The sequence below is a fragment of the Gouania willdenowi genome, chromosome 3 (genome assembly GCF_900634775.1).
Source record: "Gouania willdenowi chromosome 3, fGouWil2.1, whole genome shotgun sequence".
Lineage (NCBI taxonomy): Eukaryota > Metazoa > Chordata > Actinopteri > Blenniiformes > Gobiesocidae > Gouania > Gouania willdenowi.
The window spans coordinates 1,712,832-1,734,412 of NC_041046.1; the positions used below are offsets into that span (position 1 = coordinate 1,712,832).

Genomic DNA, 21,581 nt, shown 5'->3' on the forward strand with positions numbered 1-21,581 from the left:
TCGATCTGCTCAACCGATTTGAGCCCCTGATCGACTTTCAAAACCTGAAAATCTGGGCACAAGTCAGGCAGCCACTGCCGCTGCAGCATGACTCACTCGACGGAGTTCAGTGCTACCAACTGAACCACTCTCGGGCTCTAAAGGAGACCCCCAGCCGGTCTCCAGCCCAAATGCGTCCGGCTACTAAAACCGTAGACCGTACCCTAACGACCAGAAGTACCTCCCTGTGCTCGTTAACCAACAACCCCCTCGCTACCGATGGTCTTGCGTTTCAGAACCAACACATCAACGATGCTCTCGCCAAACAGGGAGCACTATCAGGGACACCCTGGTCCTTTGACACCACCCAGCTCGCTGCACACCACCCGTTGTCAGTAAATGCTATTACGCGCTCTCGTGCGGCTGCCGAGACCATCGCTCCAACGTCCTCGCAGGTCATCGCACCGGTAAAATCCGCTTTCACCGACAATGACCCAATGACGTTAAAAGTCTCCTCTGACTTTGCCTCCACACCCAGCCATCTGTTCGCTGTCCGTCGCTCATTACAGACAGTCAAGGGCACCTTGGTCCATGTTTCTGCAGACTCCCAAACGCATGCGTTCGTTGTCCCACAGAACCAAAGGGGGGTGATATTGGCACATGCCCATGACATGCCCTACGCTAGACACAGAGGAGTCAAAGTCAAAACCAAGCTAACACCGCTACCACTTACACCACCCACCAATACATGACCGATCCTGAGAACCACCTTCGAGCTACGTTCGCGTTTGCTCAAAAACACCTCAAAGAGAGCGCGAAGGGCCGTAAAATCTACTACGACCAAAAAGCCTCACAAGAGGAACTACAGGTGGAGGACCGCGTCGGGTATTATAGCGTTGCTCCGCCCGCCGGCAAAAATGATCACCATGCAACCAAACGGGTGAAGAAATTTCTTCCCAAATGAACAGGACCCTACCTGGTCACCGATAAACTGTCTCCAGTGGTGTACCAAATAAAGATTCCGAGCACAAAAACCAAACCAAAGCTCAAATGGGTCCACCGAAACCAAATTAAGCTATACAGAACACCAAAATCAACAGACAAGCCATCAACCGCGAGCTGAATAAACCCTACGAGCCGAGAGATAGCATTCCTAATTAACCTACCAGTCGTCACGTTCAATAACATCTACCACCTCAAGGACGACATAAACTCAGACCTAGGAACTAGAATCCACTACGCTATCTGGTCCCACCGAGGACACACCTGAGGGTCAGGATTTAACCGTGCTGGTTGATCCGTAAACTTCCAATCAGCCATCCCATTGATCAGGCCCCAAACATTAGTTGATCTAACACCCTGCTACTGAGACCACCTACTCGTCTCATTATATAGGCACAGGCCTAATTTAGTTAGAGCAAAAGAAAGCTCTTCTTTTTCTCTCATTTAGTTTAAGCTCCCTTAGGGACTTACTTTTGTGTGTTTAGATTTGATTCTTTTATACCCTGCATGCTTTGTCTTTGTCTTATTGATGTGCACCAGGAGTAACTGACCGATACCACGCTATCTATGTGTTATGTGTACACTTTTATGTTACCCCATCCTGCTGATCCCAAATTGCATGTTCGCACCGAGCATTGTTGAGGGACGCATAGCAACATATAGTACACACACCTAGTCTGCCTCCTGGTCTACGGGTGCCCACTGCCAAGCGGCACCTTAGAATCGACTCCATGGCCGCCCAACTCCTACCTCCATGGTCCACGGGCATTAACACCAGGCAATGCTCCAACGCCAGCCACCAGGGGCTCCAGGCTTCAACCTCCGGGGCTCCAGCCTCAAACCTCCGGGGCTCCAGCCTCAAACCTCCGGGGCTCCAGTCTTCAACCTCCAGGGGCTCCAGTCTTCAACCGCCAGGGCTCCAGTCTTCAACCTCCGGGGCTCCAGCCTCAACCACCAGGGGCTCTAGCTTCAACCTCCCAGCGTTGCCTCCAGTATTGACTTCCTGGCAATGCTGCTCATCTCAACGTCAGGGTGAGAGTGATTTCCCTACCCTACAGGGGGAAACACCTCCAAGTTCCAACAAGGACGTTGGACTTTTGTCACTCCTGAACTTTCGTCAGGGTGTGTGAGGACCTCAACACACCTTTACCTGTTTCCAGTTTTCTTCAACTTGAAGGTTCGTTCCCTCTTTTGTTTCCTCAAAAGAACTTTTTGATAAGTGCTTCAAAGCATTGAAACCTTATCAACAGGGGGATTATGTAGGGAACTAAACCCCCAAGTTGCCCTGACTTAGAACACCGGCTTCACCAGTCCGTGGAGTCAGAGAGTCTACCTCCTGCTGTGAAATGCAAACGTGCCCCAAGGGGGGTCTTCTCCCCTTCCTGCCGAACAAAAAGATCCCAGAACAGTCGTCTCCTGTTATCATCTCCCTGCTACATTACGATCAAAAGAAGAACATCCCTCTCCTTCCTCCTATTCAAACAGATACCTCTGGATGCTGTAACATCAAAGAACTGTCCCAATGACCCCTTTGACCCCCTGCAGATGTTGTCACCTCCCGAACCCAAACCAACGGTTACACAGGACGATGGAATAATCCCAGTTCTCCCGCTCAAATGAGAACAAAGGACATGTGCTGGACTGAAAAGTTACAAATGAAAACATTTTTGGAATGATTTCTACTGTAATTGAAATTGCAAATGTGTCTGCACTCGTGTCATGTAATTTAATAACAACAGAATGCTATTTTAAAGTGTTTATCATTTAAAAGTGCTTAAAATTACCAGAAAAACATCACAAAAGTTAGTTTGAGGTATTTACTGCGACCGTATAGTTAAGAGGAGGCATAACATGATTTTTGACATTTATGTTATGAGTAATTACAGGTAAAATGCATTAATTAGTTCCTAAAGTGATTCGAGGCTATTTCCTAGTCGTGTTTGGTATCAAACTCTTTCGTAATACATGATATCTCAGGATATGATGTTGAAAAGATGTTTTGAAATATGTGGAATTAATTATTAGGCATTCTTTTATGTTTAGAATCATCCCTTGTCGTCTGTCTCTGTCTCACACTCACACACACCCACAAGCTGAAAGCAGTGACAGTGACCAATCACCGACATGATCACAGAATAATCAACGAAGACGCCTCCTCCAAAAGGCGTCGCCAAACGCCCTTTAAAAAAAGACGCGCGACCAGAAACTACAGTTTTTGGACGCGGGCGTTCATGCTCACCCGTGTTCCCTCATGTTCCAGCTTTCATTTATTTCATGGTAGAAACAGTTAGATTTTTGAGACAACAGCTGCTTGGTTCGGACGAATACAGCATCTAGTGACGTGCGTAACAGCCGAAAGGAAGCCCGGCCCGCGACCCGTTGGGGTTAGCCAAGAGCCATTCTCTAAGCCAGCTGCGAAGGCCTAACCGCCCGGATCGGCTGAAGGGGCTACACTCTGTTGAACCGAAACAGAACCAACGGTGGCACGTCCTGCTGCATTGCTCAAACAGCACCTCCAGGTCCAACCCTGACATCTTCAAGGTACAAGAATGAACTCTCATCAGCAACTTTCATCTACAATAGATCACATACATATTTCCATAACTACAAACTTACATGCATTAACAACATGCTACACACACAGTACCTCTCATTCATGTTTGTTCATCTCCCCCTTGTCCGTCCTCCTCTCTTTGTTATGAGCTCTCTTTATTTTATTCTTTGATTTTATGATTTTATTATTGAATATGTATCCTGCATTTTTATTCAATATTTAGTAGATTAGCATCCTTCTAGATTAGTAATTTCACTTTATTACGTATAATCCTCACCTTTATTAGCCTAGAAATGCATTTTATCATGATTTAATTATCCCATTTCAATTGATATTTTGACTGTGTTAATTGTTGACTTTTGAATAAAAGGTTGAACATAATATTTGATTCCTCTGATTCATTAAAGCTGTGGTTATGGTGTAGATGGCTGGTAGAATTCACTTTTCCCTGGTTTCACATTGATGAGTTTAGTCTAAAAACTTAGACATATTTCTCCTGTTAAAAGGAGTGGCACCCCGCAAATTTGAAGTAATATTAATAATCATAATTAATATTCTTAGTTATATAACCCATTAATAATAACTCATCTCTCCTTCTTACAAAGTTAATAGGATTAAAATTCATGAAGAGGTTCATGGTAAGCTTAGCTCATTTGACCATCTCTCTTAAAAGAAACAGAATCGTTCAAATGATGTCCAACCCTCCTCCGACTCTCACTGCTGCCCTGACTCCTGATCACAGGAACACGTATGGTTACGGGTTGGCATTTGAGAGCCAAAATTCAGGTTTCAGTGTTGTCACCCATACCAGGTAGGCAATAAAAAAAGTTATCCTGCATTTATTCTGTGTTGGTATTTCTTTCCTGTTTCATAAAAGTGCATCGGAACAACACTAATAAAGACACACAGCAGCGAGAAGTACATGCATGTTCACGCATATGAAGATAGTGACAAGGATAAACATACAATGTGTCTGCACATACACACAAAGCTTGATGAACCTTCTGATTAGACCAGAATCTGCTTTCTATTGAAGCACAGGGTCAAAAACATCACCGCTGAAGAAAGGAGTTCCTCATTAAAACTGTCAATCGATGCTCACTGAGGACTGTGATTAGAGGAAACTCTCCTCCCTTCTCTCAGCTTTTACAGGAGGGGCGGGGCCAACAGTGAAAATTGATGAAGCACGATAATCCAAATATTCAATTGTAATAGCTGGCATTTCACTCTTAGAGGCCAGTCACTCTGACATTTTACAACTACTGTAAATTCGCAAAATTAGAAATACTTTTTGTAAAATTATAAAAGTTGGACTCGGGTCAATCTACAGTAGTACGTAATACCCAAATACATATGTATTCAGCATAAAAAAATGGGTTTGGGGTTTAGTTACTCTTTAAGTAGGTGGTTGCAGACAGCAGAAACAGTGATTCTAGTCTTGCACAATAAACAATAAGAAATGCCACTCTCAAAAAATGAGTACCCCTTGTAGAACTTCAAAAGGTTTACTGATAAAGCTTGTCCAACACAGACTATTTCATCTTTGGTCTTACCCATGCTCTAACTGTGAATAATAACTTCATGAAGATTTGAATGCTTGTGAGATGTGACAACCTGTGTCAGAGATAAAAGTAGAAAAACAAATCTTTTTTGTTATAATTGTTGTTATGATTCCTATTTTTTCCTGCACTTTTAACTAAACACACTTTAGAAGGGTTGAACTCTTCTGACGTCGTCATCAAGCCAAAAGCAGACAACCTCAGCAACGCAGCTCCGTTCTAACACTTTGATATCTAAATGCTCCCCTCCTCTAACATTTCTCCCACTCTGTGCTATCATCAAACTCATCTGCAGTGATGTTACACTGATCTGATCTTTCATGAATTCATAAACACCAGAAGTTTTGCCTTGGAACTGAGCATTTCATTAAATCACAAATGACAGGAGTGAGTGCTTTGCAAAGATTTGTTGATTTTTCAACAGAAGACCATTACAAAAAGGACAACAACAAACTAGGTAGGAGGGTGGCAATTAGACGCAAAAGCTTCTCACATGACTCTGTTATCATCCACTTGCTGTCTCTTAACACCACGTAGAGGGAGCAGCAGAGAAATGCACGTAACATGCCTCGTCCCTTGTTGTGAACGCAGTGTTGGCAAATGATAGGCACAATGATACTTAGAGGACACTTTTGACATCCCACGTGTTCAGCCTTGATTCCCATCAAGCATTCATTATTCATCTGGATTTTATATTATAACGGTTTAAATTTTTGATGCACCTCACCATCTTCCTCTCAGCTCATGCCACCCAGGGAAGTAAAGAAAAATCTCCAGTGTCCCTTTTGCACGCATACACAAAGACGCCTGTTTCTCAATGACATTTGGGGCTTATGCTACGAAGCTAGATAATTAGAGCCTGGATTTATCTCAATTAGCGGGCTTCACCTAACCAAACATTCCCTCTCAGAGAGAAGCTGTCCTACAAAGGTCGATAACAAAACGGCGGGGCTTTAGCACTCGCTCAGATCCGAGCCAGAACAAAACCTGGTGCAGACCAGGTTAGTCGTCCAGCCTAAGTTACCATGGTGATTTAGCCCCGTTAGCAAGCTTTGTATGACAGCACATACTGATTAAATCTTGGGAGTTAACACAATAAGAGGAATTCTCGCTTATCACCTTGAAGTAACTTGATTTATATCAAAATAAAAAACCTATGTGGATGTGAACCTTGGAAACATTAACACAAGAAGAAAAACCTTTCATGTAAAGATTCAGGTGCTTCTTTTGCTGCTAGGCTGTGAAGGGTAAAATAGGATAATATGAGGGAGCATGCACACAAACACACACACACACAAACACACACACACATACACAGACAGACAGACACACACACACACACCTATACACATACACACACACACACACACACCTCTTTTTTTTTACTTTAACGATATTTTTCTTCTTCCACCGAAGGGATCATTAAAACGAAAAAATTCATTTGCAAAGAAAGGTCAAAGCTGTAGTCTGTTAGCACCTGTATAGCAGAGTAAGGTGTGGTTACATTTTAGGCAATGAATAAACAAAAAGATGAACAAATGAATTCAGCCCATGTATTTTTTCCCTCTATTGTCAACTCAGTGATTGAGGTGGTCAACATCGAGGATCCCGCTCAGCAGGAATGATGATCATCATCTTTAAGACCCTGTTACAGGTGAAGACACTGATCTCCAAGTAAATGTCATATCCACTGTTTACAGGGGCCGCTTTGTCGTCATTATGTCATACGGGGAGAGGGGGAGGGGGGAGAGAGGAAGCGAAAGTGAAAAGGCAGAGGAGAAAAAATGTGTCTGATGGCTTTTGAGTGGTAAAAACAGGCACTTGGAAGCACAGCTCCAATCCCTATTGTCTCCCCTTTTCCTCCCCACATGTCCTCCCAGCTAACCATGAAGCCACATTCCAGTTGCACAATAACAACATCCATTCTTTACAAGATTACTCCGGCAGTCCCAGTTTGGCTGATGGGCTCATATGGGAAGCATAGGCACGATGATAAGCCGCTGCTTGTTGGAGCAGCAGTGGCACCAGCCGCCTGCAGCATATCTCATGCAATGGGACCTAACCATAGGAGAAGAGCCTGCCTGGGGAGTTGAGCCAAATACTGAGCCCACAACAACAAGCTGGCACAGAAACCAGGGATCCTTCACTCCTGCTGCTGCTGTTCAAGAAGTATGGACTTCTTTTGGAAAGGGCCCATTAAGCAGACTGCAGATAATCATGATCTCTAGATTTGAATAATGAGATTTAAATACTTGTAACCTCATTTACTTAGCAGTAAATGGCTGGCCAGTAGTCCAACTTAAAAACATGTTCATAATTAAGTAGAATGCTCAACATGTTCTTTTTTTCCTTTTATCACTATTTTAGTCTACTGAAGTAAAAAAAAAAGAAAAAAAAAAAAAAAGGTTTCGCACAGGCTGCTGTTTTGTCAGGGAAATGAAACAAAACAAGAACAAATACGGCACAACCAGCCTAATTCTCTTAAATTATGAATCTGGCTTCATAGAATCCAGAAATAAAGCATATTAGCAAACAGGCTAATTTCAACAAGAAAATGCATCAGCCAAGCCTTTGAGGTGAATCATTTTAATTCCTATAAATTAGTTAGAGCAAAGTTCAAAGCTGAGAGCCAGATGATTTAGCCCACTAAGCACTACACCTCCGCACAGCCATGCAGTGCAGGCCAAGCCTGGTGAGGGAGGAGGAGAGTGGAAAAGGCGGCTAAGTGAGAGAGTGTGAGAGGGAGGGACATGGTTAGGGAAGGCTTAATGAGTGAAAAGGGCTTTTCTTTGAGTTAGGACTCAGTCAAAAAGCAACCACCAACATGGGAGGAAGCTAATTGTATTGATGGATGTTTGTTGTGAAACTATATGGGGGACATTTTTAAAAACTTAGCGCTGATGTAGTTTCTTATAAAAAAAAAAAAAAGTGAGCCCTGTGCACAGAGCTAAGCATACAACATGGATTTGATCATGCTGTGACGCAGATGTGAGTGATAGCAGAAAGCTTGTTATTTTCCTCAGGGACTCTGACGCTGTGTGAATGGATGTATTTTAATGTTAAATTATTATTGCAGCTGATGCATGTACACAGGAGAGCTTCCAGGGATCACTGCCGAGACGCGCCTTATAATACACTTGTCTGAAACATGATTTCAGCTCCCTAATGGAAACACACAATGAAAGAATGCTGTATGTATCCCAATGCACGGTAGTCACTTTGCACTGAACTCCTCCACAACTACGCCTAAGCAGCTGTTATATAGATTTGAAATCTATAGTGCTTTTATTTTGCTACATATGTAAGACCGTATATTTTTCAAATTTAATTTGATTATCCTAAAGAATAGCACCTTCAATTTTATATTTCAGTAAAATAATAATAATAATAATAATAATAATAATAATAATAATAATAATAATAATAATAATAATAATTATTATTATTATTATTATTATTATTATTATTATTATTATTATTATTATTATTATTATTATTATTATTATTATTATTCAGTTTACCTTTTTTCATTTAATACTATTTAAGGAAAGATGTAATTTCTTAAATATTATTGAATTAATTAACTAAAATCTTTTTTTAGATACAATGCCTTGAGCGTAATGAAGCAAATAGTAAAATAATTAAATTGATGCTATTGCAAATTGATTGTGGCTGTAAAAACATTTTAACTAAGATATTTCATTGCATTCACAGACTATAACCCTACTATAATTTAGTATTTACATGTATAGTTTTTCACTGAATAAAAAAAAAAAAAACAAAAGCTGGATGATTCATTTTGTTGGATGTTGTTTAACACGTACAGGGAAAATTACACTTATGAAAGTTATTGTTTTGAGAAAAAATGTATGTACTGCTGCTTAGACAAAAATGAAATAACCTTGCCACATAATTTAGGATGCATGTGACAGTTTTGTTTTTTAGAGAAACCCTTACACAAAGTAAGGATGAGGTCATGCAGAATCAAAACCCAGCAGATCCTAACCTGGAAACTTAATCTTAAAGTACATATTAAACAGTTTATAGACAACCTTGTTCATCACTAATACATAGCAGCTTTGTGTGTTTAATTTATTTTAATTGTTTTAAGTTTTGATAGTTTTATTAAATATGCATTTTTAAAATCAAATTTCAAATGTGTGTATAATCTTGTGCCTGACATTGGATGTAAAATGGTGACAGCGCTCCTATTAACATAGTGTCACCACTAGAGGTGACTGTAAATCAGCCAAATGTAAAACCACTTTCGGTCAAAGCAACTTCACAGTAAAGGATCCACATACAGTTCTGGAACAACGTACCTGCCAAACTGAAAACCCTCACAAATCTGAACTTATTCAACAGCAAAGTAAAGCGCAGGTTAAAGTTAAACCAAGCCTGCAATAACTAAAATCATTTTAAAAGTCTGTAAATTATTTGTATTTCAGCATGTTTTATGTATATCTATGTCTCACTGTTTGCCTTTCTCTGTTTTATGTTGGGCTAGATGGCCCATGGACATGCTTTCTGTTCTGTCCCTCCTAAATAAACTAATAAATACATGTATTTTGTATGGACAATCTTTATTTCTAAATACACTCCTTACAAAGCACTTTTTTCTCATCTATTTTTCTAACTCTTTCCTGAATGGATTTCAATACAGCAGCAGTAGCACATAAGAATAAAAATGCAGCTGGTTGATGGCAACCAGGATGGCAATACAAAGTCATAGACAACCTGTCAAGCTCTTGGAGGGCAGCCCTAATGCGATCCCACAGCTCTATCAGAGCCACCACTGGCGCCCAGTGTTTTATTACAGACCGGGAGGTACAGGAAGAGAAATAGATTGGAAAGAGAGAGAATGTAGCCATGAGTCAATGTTACAACAGCCCTGTTGGTATTTGTGACTTACACTGCAGGTGAACTTCTTTGAGACAGGTGTGTGGTAATAAACCAGGGGAATTGTGGTACAGTCAGTGGATAGAGGGATGTTAACATGTTTGCTTTTTAAAAACTAATTCCCACATGAGAAGTGAATAGAAATCCACGGGCTGAGGAGCTACAGTTAGACCGCAACTCAATATGGATGTGTGTGGTGCTGCCTGAGGAGAGATTACAGAGCTGTGTTCCAGGAGCTGCCGTGGGTGTGAGAAACCGAATGGAATGGAAAGAAGGCCAACAAACATCGATAGGCTTTTCTTTTTTTTTCTTGAATTTAATGACAGCTTCTTTCATTCCTGTGGCACTGAAACCTGTGTCTAATTTGGGCTATATTTCACAATATATTATAACTGAGCTAATGCTTATAATTTATGTGTCATAATGGCTATCAATCACTGGAAATTACTTGACTAATAATCTCATTACCTCCCACTTCTCATCTATCAATCAGGCCCTTCACTGCTGGAGTAAAAACAGATAAAGGTGGAGGAAGCTCATTAATCAGAGGGCAAAATTGGCACCATTCAGTCAAAGGAGCTTTGATCAAACAGCACAAGGGCCCTTTAAGCAACAGCACACAACAGTCAGAGTGTCACGCAGCATTTACAGGCCTCAATCCCACATGAGCTCTGCCTTCCCGCCTCATGGTCAGAGCCTGACACTGAGACTTTTTAACAATGTCATCATACCACACCCCATCAGCCCTGGGGGCAAGCTTACCGGACTCAAGAGCCACTGTCTCCATAATCACTTCGTCACTGAACCACAGAGAAAGCAAGAAAAAAAAGAGAGAACGAGAAGCAGCGGAGGTGAAGGTTGGCGTGTAGACACAGTGAGACACAATCTAGCAAAGAGGAAGTAGCTTGCATTAGTATTTATAGACCAATGTCCCACATCTTGTACAAGCTGGTCAAAGTGAAGAGGGTTACAAAAGGGTTTGAATTTAAATCAGTAAACTCTCCAAAATTTAGTACGAGAAGTTGAGAGTCGGGTGATAAAAACATGAGACGAACTCACTGCAAGCTACCAAAACACTAAATACACAACTGAGAAAAGAAGGAAATACACAATGGTATGTGATTTTCCACAGAATTATTACAACCAAACTAGTTTATACAGGTCAGTACTAGGGATGGTAATTAAAAACCAGTTCTTTCTGATTAACAGTTCCCAATAATTCAATTCCTAGGAATCGTTTGTTTGCTTGCTTGTCAATTCCGCTTATTGGTTCCTATTACGTCGCAAATACATGATGACATCACACACAAACAGCGTGTTGTTTAAACCATAGACTGGAGGCTCCGTATTTAGGAGTCAGTGATTATTTGCAGGCGGTGCACCTGATGAGCAGTCCCCCCAGAAACAATTCCCCATAAAAAAATGTTCCAGTGACAGCGTTTCATGACGATTCTTTCAATTTCCGTGTTTAACAGTGAATTCTGTTTTCATTAATCGATTTTGTGATTCCGTCCGCGATTCTGTTAACGTGGATTGTATAGGGCCCTACATAGTCCAAAGAGTTGATGAAAAAGTCCAACTATATAGAAAAATTCCTCCCATCCCAACCAAAGACAGCGCCACCCTCTGGTGGTAGATGAAGAGGGACACAATGGTGTCAGCTTTAGTTGAGAAATATCTGTGTCCAAGCATCCTCAACACCATCTGAAAGGGTGTTCTCCACAGCTGCAGACATCCTAGGTCCAGAACGATCTCGTATCATTCCTGACATAGCAAACATACAATTTTTTCTGCAGAAAAATTGTTAATCTATCATAGATAAGTGCAGCTGTACTTTTGGTTAATATGTTATTTATTTATTTATTTTTTTTTTACACAATAATTATTTGTTTTAAGTCTGAATTAGTAATATAATATAATAAAGAGTTAAAGCAAACAAATCCATTTGTATTATTTCATTCCCTCAACCAATGATAATCGACAAGAGAATCGGCAAGGAATCAAATCGATAAGCAGTATTGATAATGGAATCGGAATCACTAAATTCTTCTAAATTCCCATCCTTAGTCAGTAAATAAAATTATTTCCAAATAAAAGAGAGCAATCGTCTATGCATCCATCCTGGAATACTTCCGCAGTCTGACACCAAAGTGGCTGTTCGTGTTGGGAAGCCTGTCGTACAGCTTATATGTAGGAATGAAGCATGTTGCCCTACCCAACAAAAAACAAAGCTTCTTTGGTTTTCTCACGAACATTCCCCCTTTCTCTTGCTGCAACAGGAATCAAAGCTTTTTTTTTCACTTCTCTCCCTCTGTATCACTGTCAAGACGATGCAATCTACCAGTTCTCCCTGCGAACGATGAATATTAATGGTTTATTATCAATTCTCTTTGTGTGAAAACACACACAATGCTGCGGTGGATTAAAGTGTTGGACAATGGGAATGAGGGATCAGTGGATTTACCGCCTCTACCCGTCGATCATGCGCTGGAATCCGTCATTAGCAGTTCTAAGACTTAGTATGCTATACGAAAAGCTAGAAGGAAAGCAGTCTGGAAGTTACGTCTGAAGCTGGAACATATTCCAGTGCAAGCTGCCGTCAATCTGCCTCGTTTTACAAAGAAAACACACTCTCATATCTCTTTGGTATAAACACAGCAATTTGTTCACTGTTTATCTTTTTTTTTTCTAAGGCAGTGTTCTGTCTTTAATGGCCCGCTGTAAATGATGTGCTTTGGAATATGTTTGAATAATTGAAATAGCCTTGATTGAAGAAGCATATGAGAGGAGGGACATGACGAAAGGTCTTCTACAAGATTATAACTGTACACACTCCACAGTTTTTGCATGTGAAGGTATCAAGAGCTAATTTGCCTAAAAAAGAATTGTACAACCAGCCATCGTGGTCTAAGGGTCTTTGCTAAGCTATGTCTGCCATGTGGTAATTCTCATTTACTGTCGTAAATGAGTACAAGTGTGCCACCCTTTGCTCAAACCCACATGAAGGATACTGTTAAGTCTGCCTATCTCCACACTTTATTTGCCTATTTCTGTTCCTAATGATGGGTTATATCTAAGCCTTTCCTGGCTCCTGATGAGTAATCCTGAAAATCCCTTCCAACGCTTGTGTTCCTTTTAAGCAACAGCCGAGCAACAGGCTCTTCACAGCTGTCTCCCCTGCTTCACTTTAACAGGTACTGCATGTCTGCCTCCTAGACGACAACAGGACTGACGGGGGCTGACGAACACGCCGCTCACTGAATCACAATGTCAAGAAACGACACACTAGAAGAACAGCGAAGGATAAGGGGTGGTGGTAGATAGGGGCGGAGGAGGGTGTGCTGTCACGCCTTGTGGCTGTCCTTCTTGCTTCTGCACACCTCCGCCCCCACCTCACCCCCTCCTGGGTTTATGCTAATAGCTGGAGCTGCGGGAGAAGAGAGAGAGACAGAGAGAGAAACAGTGTGGATGACACAATGTTGAAAATCGATGGTGCAATCTCACTCACGAAACACTTTCTCTTATTCTTATTCCCTGCGTTACATGGAGTTGAAGGTAATTCCAGTCCCTGCCTAAGATTTACTAGTGGGAGAAAGAGGTTCCATATTTATGATTACACCAGCAATACAAATGTGAATGAACAAGTCAAATCTCTCTTCAACATCCTTCAAGCACAGATACAGGCCACATCACACACAGCAGAGAACATAATGTAAAGCCCACAGTAAACAGTTTGACCCATTTGAATCCCACCTCCCACCCATGTGATTCATTTTCAAATTAGGTGTGAAAAACAGAGAAAGGGAAAGAAAAACCACACGAGGGAATGAGCAGGATTTAGATTTATGGTTTCCAACAAATTCAGTGCCATCCTATTCAGACACAGGACTTATCTGAGCTCTGCCAGGCATACTCATGAGCACTTAACCTGGCTGAGAACGCAACACATCATCATCGCTTTGGAGAGGTTAAAAAAAGGATAACAACGTTCTTTTATTCTGCACCATTCCACCCACATCCTTTCCGCTGTCCTTCAACTAGAAGGAATGCTTGTACACAAGCAAAGGTTGACAGGAGGAGCCTTGAACGAGCCCAACTGCACTAAAAAATCTGTAATCTACAAATTCAACCAGGAGAGGATTGTTTAGACTAATGTTGGGATATTTGCCATACGGTTATACTGGACATTGAAAAATATTCACATATTGTATCTTTCTATTTCTAAGTGTAAATACATTAGTAAACACGTTTGTTTTATAGAAATTTGAAAATGATAAGACCAAAAACATTTTGTATTTATATATTTATAGATTGTCAGTAGTCTTAAATATGAATATGTACATTTTTTTGTAAGCACCTTCATATTTATTTTATGCAATCCAAAGAATTGTTTAATCTCATCTGGTATTCGAGTATTCTTTTAAATTCTCCTCATCTACTGGATATGTAATATTGTTTTTATAACACACAATTTACTCCAAATAAAAAAAGCTTCATATTTCATTAATTTATGTCAAGGTCTTTCTTACCTTCAATGCACTATAATCCACACGCTACACTGAAAGTACACGTGCGGTCACATTGGCCCCAGCGTGCATTTGTTTGTTTCAGCATTTTGATGAGCAGTCATTGTCGAATCCAGCAGAGGCTGGCTAATTGATTCCCCTGAAAAATTAATGCCTCACTTAACAGCATTTTTGTGTTCCTATGGTATTGAGAAAACACAGGTGCAAATCCCTCATGGTTGCACATGTTTAATTGATGCTGTCAGACAACAATTTTCACAATAGAAGAAAGAAAAAGAGGCAAAGTAAAAGAAACGGTTCCAACGTGGACGACTACATTGTTCAGTGTACATAAAATATAGAGCAGCTTTTATTGCTTCAGCTGTTCCATTCAAAACTATCTCAGTGCAGTGCAATGATGATGCATCATAAACAGTAAAGGCACACAAAGCAGTCATTAAACAATAGGTGGTGATTAGCTGTTTGTGAAAGCTGTTTTAGAACAGGATCAAATATAATGCCTGATGCACTGAGATCCTACCCGGTGCCTCAGTTATTGGAAGAGATTCTATGAGAGGGATGTGAGCTCTGCGAGCTGCCAGCCTGACTCTCCCCAGGTAAATCCCAGCCACAAGCTGCGAACAAGCTGCTTTGGCCAAGGCTGTTCGGCAGCCTCGATCTGCTTTCCTTTTTCTACTCTTCCACTCTGAAACCTGCGCTCATATTTCCGCTCAGCAAAGAGCCCTGGACCAGGGGGCCCTTACACCACAGGGTTTTGTCATGCAGTAGAAAATAAAAAACACATTTGAAACAACCTCTCTTTTCACAACTTAGATCAAATCTATGATGAACACGTTTACAAAGAAAATTGGAGATAGAAGAAACAAATATGAAAGGAAGCATTTGTCTGTGTTGGTTTTGAGTTCTTATGTATTTATAAAATAAACTGTTTTGTGTCTGTAAAGCAACTCTTTGTGTTGAATTTCACAGCCAAAAACAAATGTTAAATCATTGTTGCTTAATAAAATATGTTTAACCATTCATTTGGCAAAAAGATGAATTTTCTCTGTAATTGATATTTGAAATAATTGCCTTTGCCTCTTGATTATATTAGAGAACCATGTGATTGGATTTATTTAAATATTGAAATCAGATGAACTATTGTAACATAGTTCTAATCACTACCATTTTTTTCAGAATTATGTTATATTTTCTACAATAAAGTAACTTTATTTAAAGTTACTGTATTACTTTGGACAATAATAGAATTAAAAAGATGAGCGCTTGAACATGACAACTACACTGCCCACCATTCTAGTGCCAATATCCTAGTTTCCCCCTGATAACTAGAAACACTATCAACTGCCCCGTGAGCAGAAACAAAGATCGCAGCATTCAAATGCTGGTATCAATGTTTCCACATGATAAGCAAGCTTAATATAATGCTGACAATCACTGCACTCACCCTGCCAACCAGGATTGGATCTGGTCCAGAAAATTCTTCCAGCACAAACATTTGATTCCAAACCCATCCTCTCTTGGCTCGGCTCAGTAATCTTTGTCCTTCGCCAAAACTGCTCGCCATCGCCGTGGACCCACCAGTTTGTATACTTTTGGACTGGCCTATGACAGAAGCCATTGACACGCATGGAACACAAGTAATCCACACCAGCAGCAAGGACATGCACAGATCCATGGGCATCTCTTCAGACCTCTTTGGCATCCTGTCGCTGTGTGTTTTGTTCTGTTTGTTTGTTTACAAGACTCTTCTCTCTGTGTCTCTGCCTTCACGGTCCCCCCACCACCACCACCTCCTCCTTCCCGCTCCTCCTTTTCTTAAGATCAACGGTTTCCTTCTTGGTTACCAAGAAAAGGTTACTTGTGTCCTCTCTGGCCGGTGGAGCTTGCATTCATGGCGTGATAAAGGTCACTTGCATGGCTTGGCATGCCTCCATAGCAGTTGGTGAGGGGGTGAAGCTCTCAGCGCAGCATCCATTTGGCATTACTCCGAGGTGGAGACCTATAAGGAAGCAATCGCAGTTTGTTAGCTGTCTCAAAGTCTTGTGGAGAGTTGTCAGGGGCTGGGGGGTTGGTGGTGAGGTGGGAAACCAAAGCAAATTCAAACAAACACTGGAACCAATCAGCTGGGACTGCTTTATTGTTTTTAACGCTTTCTCTGAAAACTATAAATTTTTTCAATATTCAATGAAACTTTTGAAAACATAAACTCATTATCTCCATTAATGATCCGTTTGCAGCAGCACAGCTGTCTTTCTTCTCAGTTCAAGATTATCTTTCTCTAACTGAACAACAAACAGGATGCTTTAATTCTCAGGCATAATCCTACAATATCACTGCATTACTTCAAATTGTTGAGGGTTTAAATGTTTACATGGCCTTTATGAAATATTTTTCCCACAATGTTTTCCTGTGTAATTACATCCATAATTATAGTTCTATGCATGAATATGGGCATCAGTAGCTCATTGGCTCTGACGGACAGGGACTGGTCTGCAGGTGAGCACTGTCAGCAGCTCAATGAGATATTAAATGAGTCTGTTTGGGACAAATTGATTATATTTTCTGATTGTGAAGAACTTCAAAATTGCATTCTAACAAATAAATTAAAAATCCAGTAAATAAGAAGCTGCTACTTCGTATGGTAATGTTGCCCTTTAATCAGAAGCAGTTTGGGCTTCCATCATCATGTCAGGTGCTTGATTTTGTGTGTAAATCTAAAAGGAATGTATGATGGGCTGCTTTGGACGGCATAGCAACTTTTGCAACACGGGGGGTTAATGCGCTTTGTTTTATCTCAGTAACAATGAGCCATAGCGTTTTCAAACCAGTCTGGGTGTTGTAAATCAGCAGGGGGGAAACTATAATATCAAAATAGTGAGTAATGGATAGTAAGTGTTGTGTATTATATGAAGAGCAATTTTACATGTGAAAATCAAATGTGAGTAAATTGGATTACATAGTAAAGAAATCCGTGCGTTTTCATTGACCGCGCTGCAGAACAAACACCACGGACAGCTCAGCGGCACAACCGGTGCACAAAGCTCAGTGTTACAGCGGAGGAGCTGTCCATGGTACCAATGAAGTAATAAACTGTTAGATTTGAACAATTTGTGATTAAAATAAAAGCAAGTGTGGATAATTTGCGCTGATTTTTGGCATTACGCTTTTGGAACAGTGTTTAGTACATAGATGGTTCCCCACGTTCTCTCTCGCTGAAGTTTTAGCCTCAAAATACGTCTGTCTCATGTGGCACCGGTATGGATAAGCCGTCCGATTTACGCCAAACAAACCGGACACAGGCAGCACATGACCGGCTTACACTGAAGGAGAAGCCAGTTAACATTTAACTTAGAGGTAGAATTGGAGACTAAGTTGCTGAATTTTCAGTCGGTCTTCCGCCATGTTATTTTCCAGGTAAAAATGCACTGAAGCCTTGATGACAGGAAAAATAAATAAATGAATAATAGTCCATGAAACGACAGCAAACCTATTTTGTCGTGGATGATACTTACTAGACTTGTATCTTTCCCCGCTGCTGCTGCAGCTGCAGCTGGTGCTGGTGCTGCATGATATCGCCTCTCTTTGATAAAACAAAAAAAAAAAAAAAAAAAACTAAACAAACAAAAAACGCCCAAAAACTCCGATGCGTTTTCCTCAAGCAGAGAGGAAACGGTTAAACAGACGCCGAGGAAGGCAAAAAAAATGTCCGGCTGTGCAGTGAGTCACTGCGGAGTGACGGGGTTTGGGTGCTCGGAGTGGAGAGGAGATCCGACAGGATTGCTGGCCGACTGGAAAAGTGAGGAGGAGATGGTGGAGAGATGCAGGCAGTGAAGTGAGCCTCCCCTCCAGTGCGCTCATTGGGTTTGTGAAGAGCCGGGTCAACAGGCGCGCAAATGGATGAGCGCTGCGCAGCTCACATGGGCAAGGACGCGCACAGAATATGATAGGCAAATATCACACAGAGCTGTGCACGCACACTTTGGAGATACCAAATGCATTAATTAATCATATTCCCACATCTTTCCTGTGACGCACGGGTTTCCCGACGGTTAATGACAAGAAAGAGTCCAGGTGACTGTGAGATGACACCGGGGCTGCTTATTTACATCGTCATGTGATGTGCGCGTTAAACTACCAATGAAAGAACTCACACAAATACAAAATCTAAATAAATGTTGCCACTAAATGTTTTACTTTCCTCCTTTTTCACAGTTTGAGTTATAATATCTACCATCTGCACGTATAGCCGTGCGTAAAAATGACATGTTTATTAAAAGGCACGTCACACAAAAAGAAAAGAAAAAAAAAAAGGCACGTCACATCTGCCACAGTTTTATTTGTGTCCCCGTGTGTGACTGCTTGTTGCGCGTGGTGCAGGCTGCTGTCCATAAACAGAGCCCTCTAGTGTTTGTGTGCCTAGTTGGCAACACCCAGGCACGCCTACACATGGCATCTTACAAATAGGAAGGATGACTTTTTCGTTGTTTGTTTTCATTTTTAACTCTAACATTTTTGTCACTTAAGTATTAAATCCAGTGATGTTACATTTAGTCTGAAGCCTTAAAATTTGGTTCAAAAGTCCATAAAGTAACTGTCATGTGAAAATATTCAGCAAAATTTTAATTATTCAGTAACACAAAAGAGGTGTCTTGCTGCATTATTTATTCTATCATCTCGTTCAGCGCCAGGGAGTGTGCTGTCAAATTCAAGACATTGATTAATACACTTTTTTTTTTTTTTGTCATTACGACCTCACAGTAAGAAGGCATAAGGATGGAACCTCAATGGCTGGAGTTATAAGTCAATCAATCAATCATTTTTTTTAATTTTAAAAGCACTTTTCATACAGCCTAATGGTTAAGGAAACTGGCTAATAATCAGTAGGTCACAGGTTCAAATCCAACCAGGTCCATCACTGTGGGATGTCAAGCAAGTTCCTAAACCATAACTGCTCCCCGGGGGCTGCACAGTGGCAGCTCACTGCTCCTCAGGGAATACTAATATTGTGCATGTACCTGACTGTAAATATACAGTATATAACAATAAAGGCTGATTATTATTATTATTGATTATCATTAAAGTGCTTTACAACGTTAACACGCTATAAACCCTTGCCTCCACCACACACAGGTGAAAATAAAGAAAATGACATACGACACATGGCATATTCATTGTGGTGTGAGTTTTATTTTGGTACATCGTTTTTTTTTTTTTTATTTATTGTTCAAAAACACAAAACTTAATCTAAGATTCTAAATTGATAAACATAAATGTGCATATTTCTGTGATTTACTGTTGTGTATTGTGCAAGACAGAATACATTAGATCAGTTGTTATCATCTTCATGCAATTATTTTGGAATGTACATTTTAAAATATAACTTAGTTTAATAGTTAACTTTTTTGTTGTTGTTGCAAGCTTATGAAATATTAGCAGTTGATACACGTTGAACCTCACCGCTTCAGCAAAATATACCCATGTCTCTATGGGGAGAGGCCTTTCAACCAAAGAGCCAGAGATCCCAATTAACAAAGCCATCAAGTCGACCATTATTTATTTCTGTACATTTAATTTTCCTCCCACTCGTGCTTTGATGCTACAGCTGCACTTCATATGGGAATTTCGTAATCATCTCTTTAAAAGCTCCTGATACATAATGCATTAGACTGTAAATGTTGAGCTATGTTTCTCTTTTTGCTATATGAATGAAGATTTCATTGACCCACGCTGTGGGCGTCGAGAAAGTGTGTGAAGAGAGAGCGATGTGTGAAGATGACAGCTTCAAAAAGGGTTGTTCATTTAAAATTTCTCTAAGTGTTAAAGCTTAGATTTTTTTTAAAGCTTAAAAGGAGTTTACAGTGAGGGAGCCAATATTTCTGTGGTGCAGTTTAATCTTTTTTTTTATTTGTTAGTGCCCCCTACAAAAGACAGTCAGTGTCAGATTTCAAAACACAGACACAAACTCTTGATTAATATCAGACTGTCAGGTGAATCCGAAAATGACTAATCATTCAGGATTCGCCAAGTTTTTGTTATTTTTAATTTATTTTAACTTTAAAAAAAAAAATATATATATATATATATATATATATATATATATATATATATATATTATTGCTATGCAAAATGAGAGGGTTGCAGCTTTAAATCAGTGATTAATTCCACTGACATGGCCTCTGCCACTGATCAAAATATGAGATGGCTTTGAAAAAGGCAAAGTAAGTGAAGGGGAAATGGTCTTTAGATCACAGGCATCCTCAATCGATCATTAGTTACTGCTTTGTCAGTGGTATTAATCACAGAGCTATTGCAGCGTGCGCCCCAGACTTCAACACAAATCCCCACTGCACAGGGACTGTTTATCTACACAGTTTGTTGTTGTGGTGTTTCTTTCCCTCCCAAATCATTTAATGTAGTGGTCTACTCATGTGTACACCAAAGAATGGTCAATCTAAACAACAGGAGCCATTAATAGCCACTACCACTACCAATAGTATCCCCTCTCAGTTTGCTGTTACGGACTCAGCACCTATACTCATCACAATGAGCAGCCTAGCACGAAACAAATTCAGCTTGAGGTTAAGATAACCAGAAAGTGTAAACTATGCTTTAAACTTGATGATTCTTAATCCACTTAGCTGAATTCTGTTCTACTTCTTTTTTGTCAGTGAAACATTACGGCTAACATTACAGTGCACCCTTTATCACAATGGAACCTCAATCATGAGCCTCAATTTGGTTTACTTTTAACTTTTGTTTTTTTTACTTTAGTACATATAGCGCTTTTTTACTTTTACTCAAGGAAGGGAGGAACTTTATACTTTAACTTTTCCGAGAGTAATTTTTTTTGTGTACGAATGCCGCTATAATTTTTTTTTGTATCTATACTTTTACTTGATTACCAAAGACTAGTACTTCTGCTGCCTCTGCAAATCGCTTCCATCACAAAATGAAGTAAAACATTCTCCACTAAGGCAAGATGCATTTGAATGAATATGTCACAACCAGGGCTTTAAATGAACTCATTCAGTGCCAGACATTTTCAGAATTTCTACCAACTCA

General features: G+C 40.3%; 1 protein-coding gene across 2 annotated transcripts in view; it reads right to left on the reverse strand.

Moving 5' to 3' along the window:
• The window catches only part of cdh8 (cadherin 8), a 190,429-nt gene extending 172,333 nt beyond the window's left edge, over positions 1-18,096 (reverse strand). For both annotated transcript variants that reach the window (XM_028434324.1, XM_028434315.1), the window contains exons 1-2: positions 18,032-18,096; positions 15,964-16,518 (exon numbers count right to left, since the gene is read on the reverse strand). In XM_028434324.1, the coding sequence (XP_028290125.1) occupies positions 15,964-16,221 (258 nt within the window). In that variant the 5' untranslated portion in view covers positions 16,222-16,518; positions 18,032-18,096. The remainder of the gene's footprint in view (positions 1-15,963; positions 16,519-18,031) is intronic.
• Between the last annotated feature and the right edge of the window lie 3,485 nt (positions 18,097-21,581).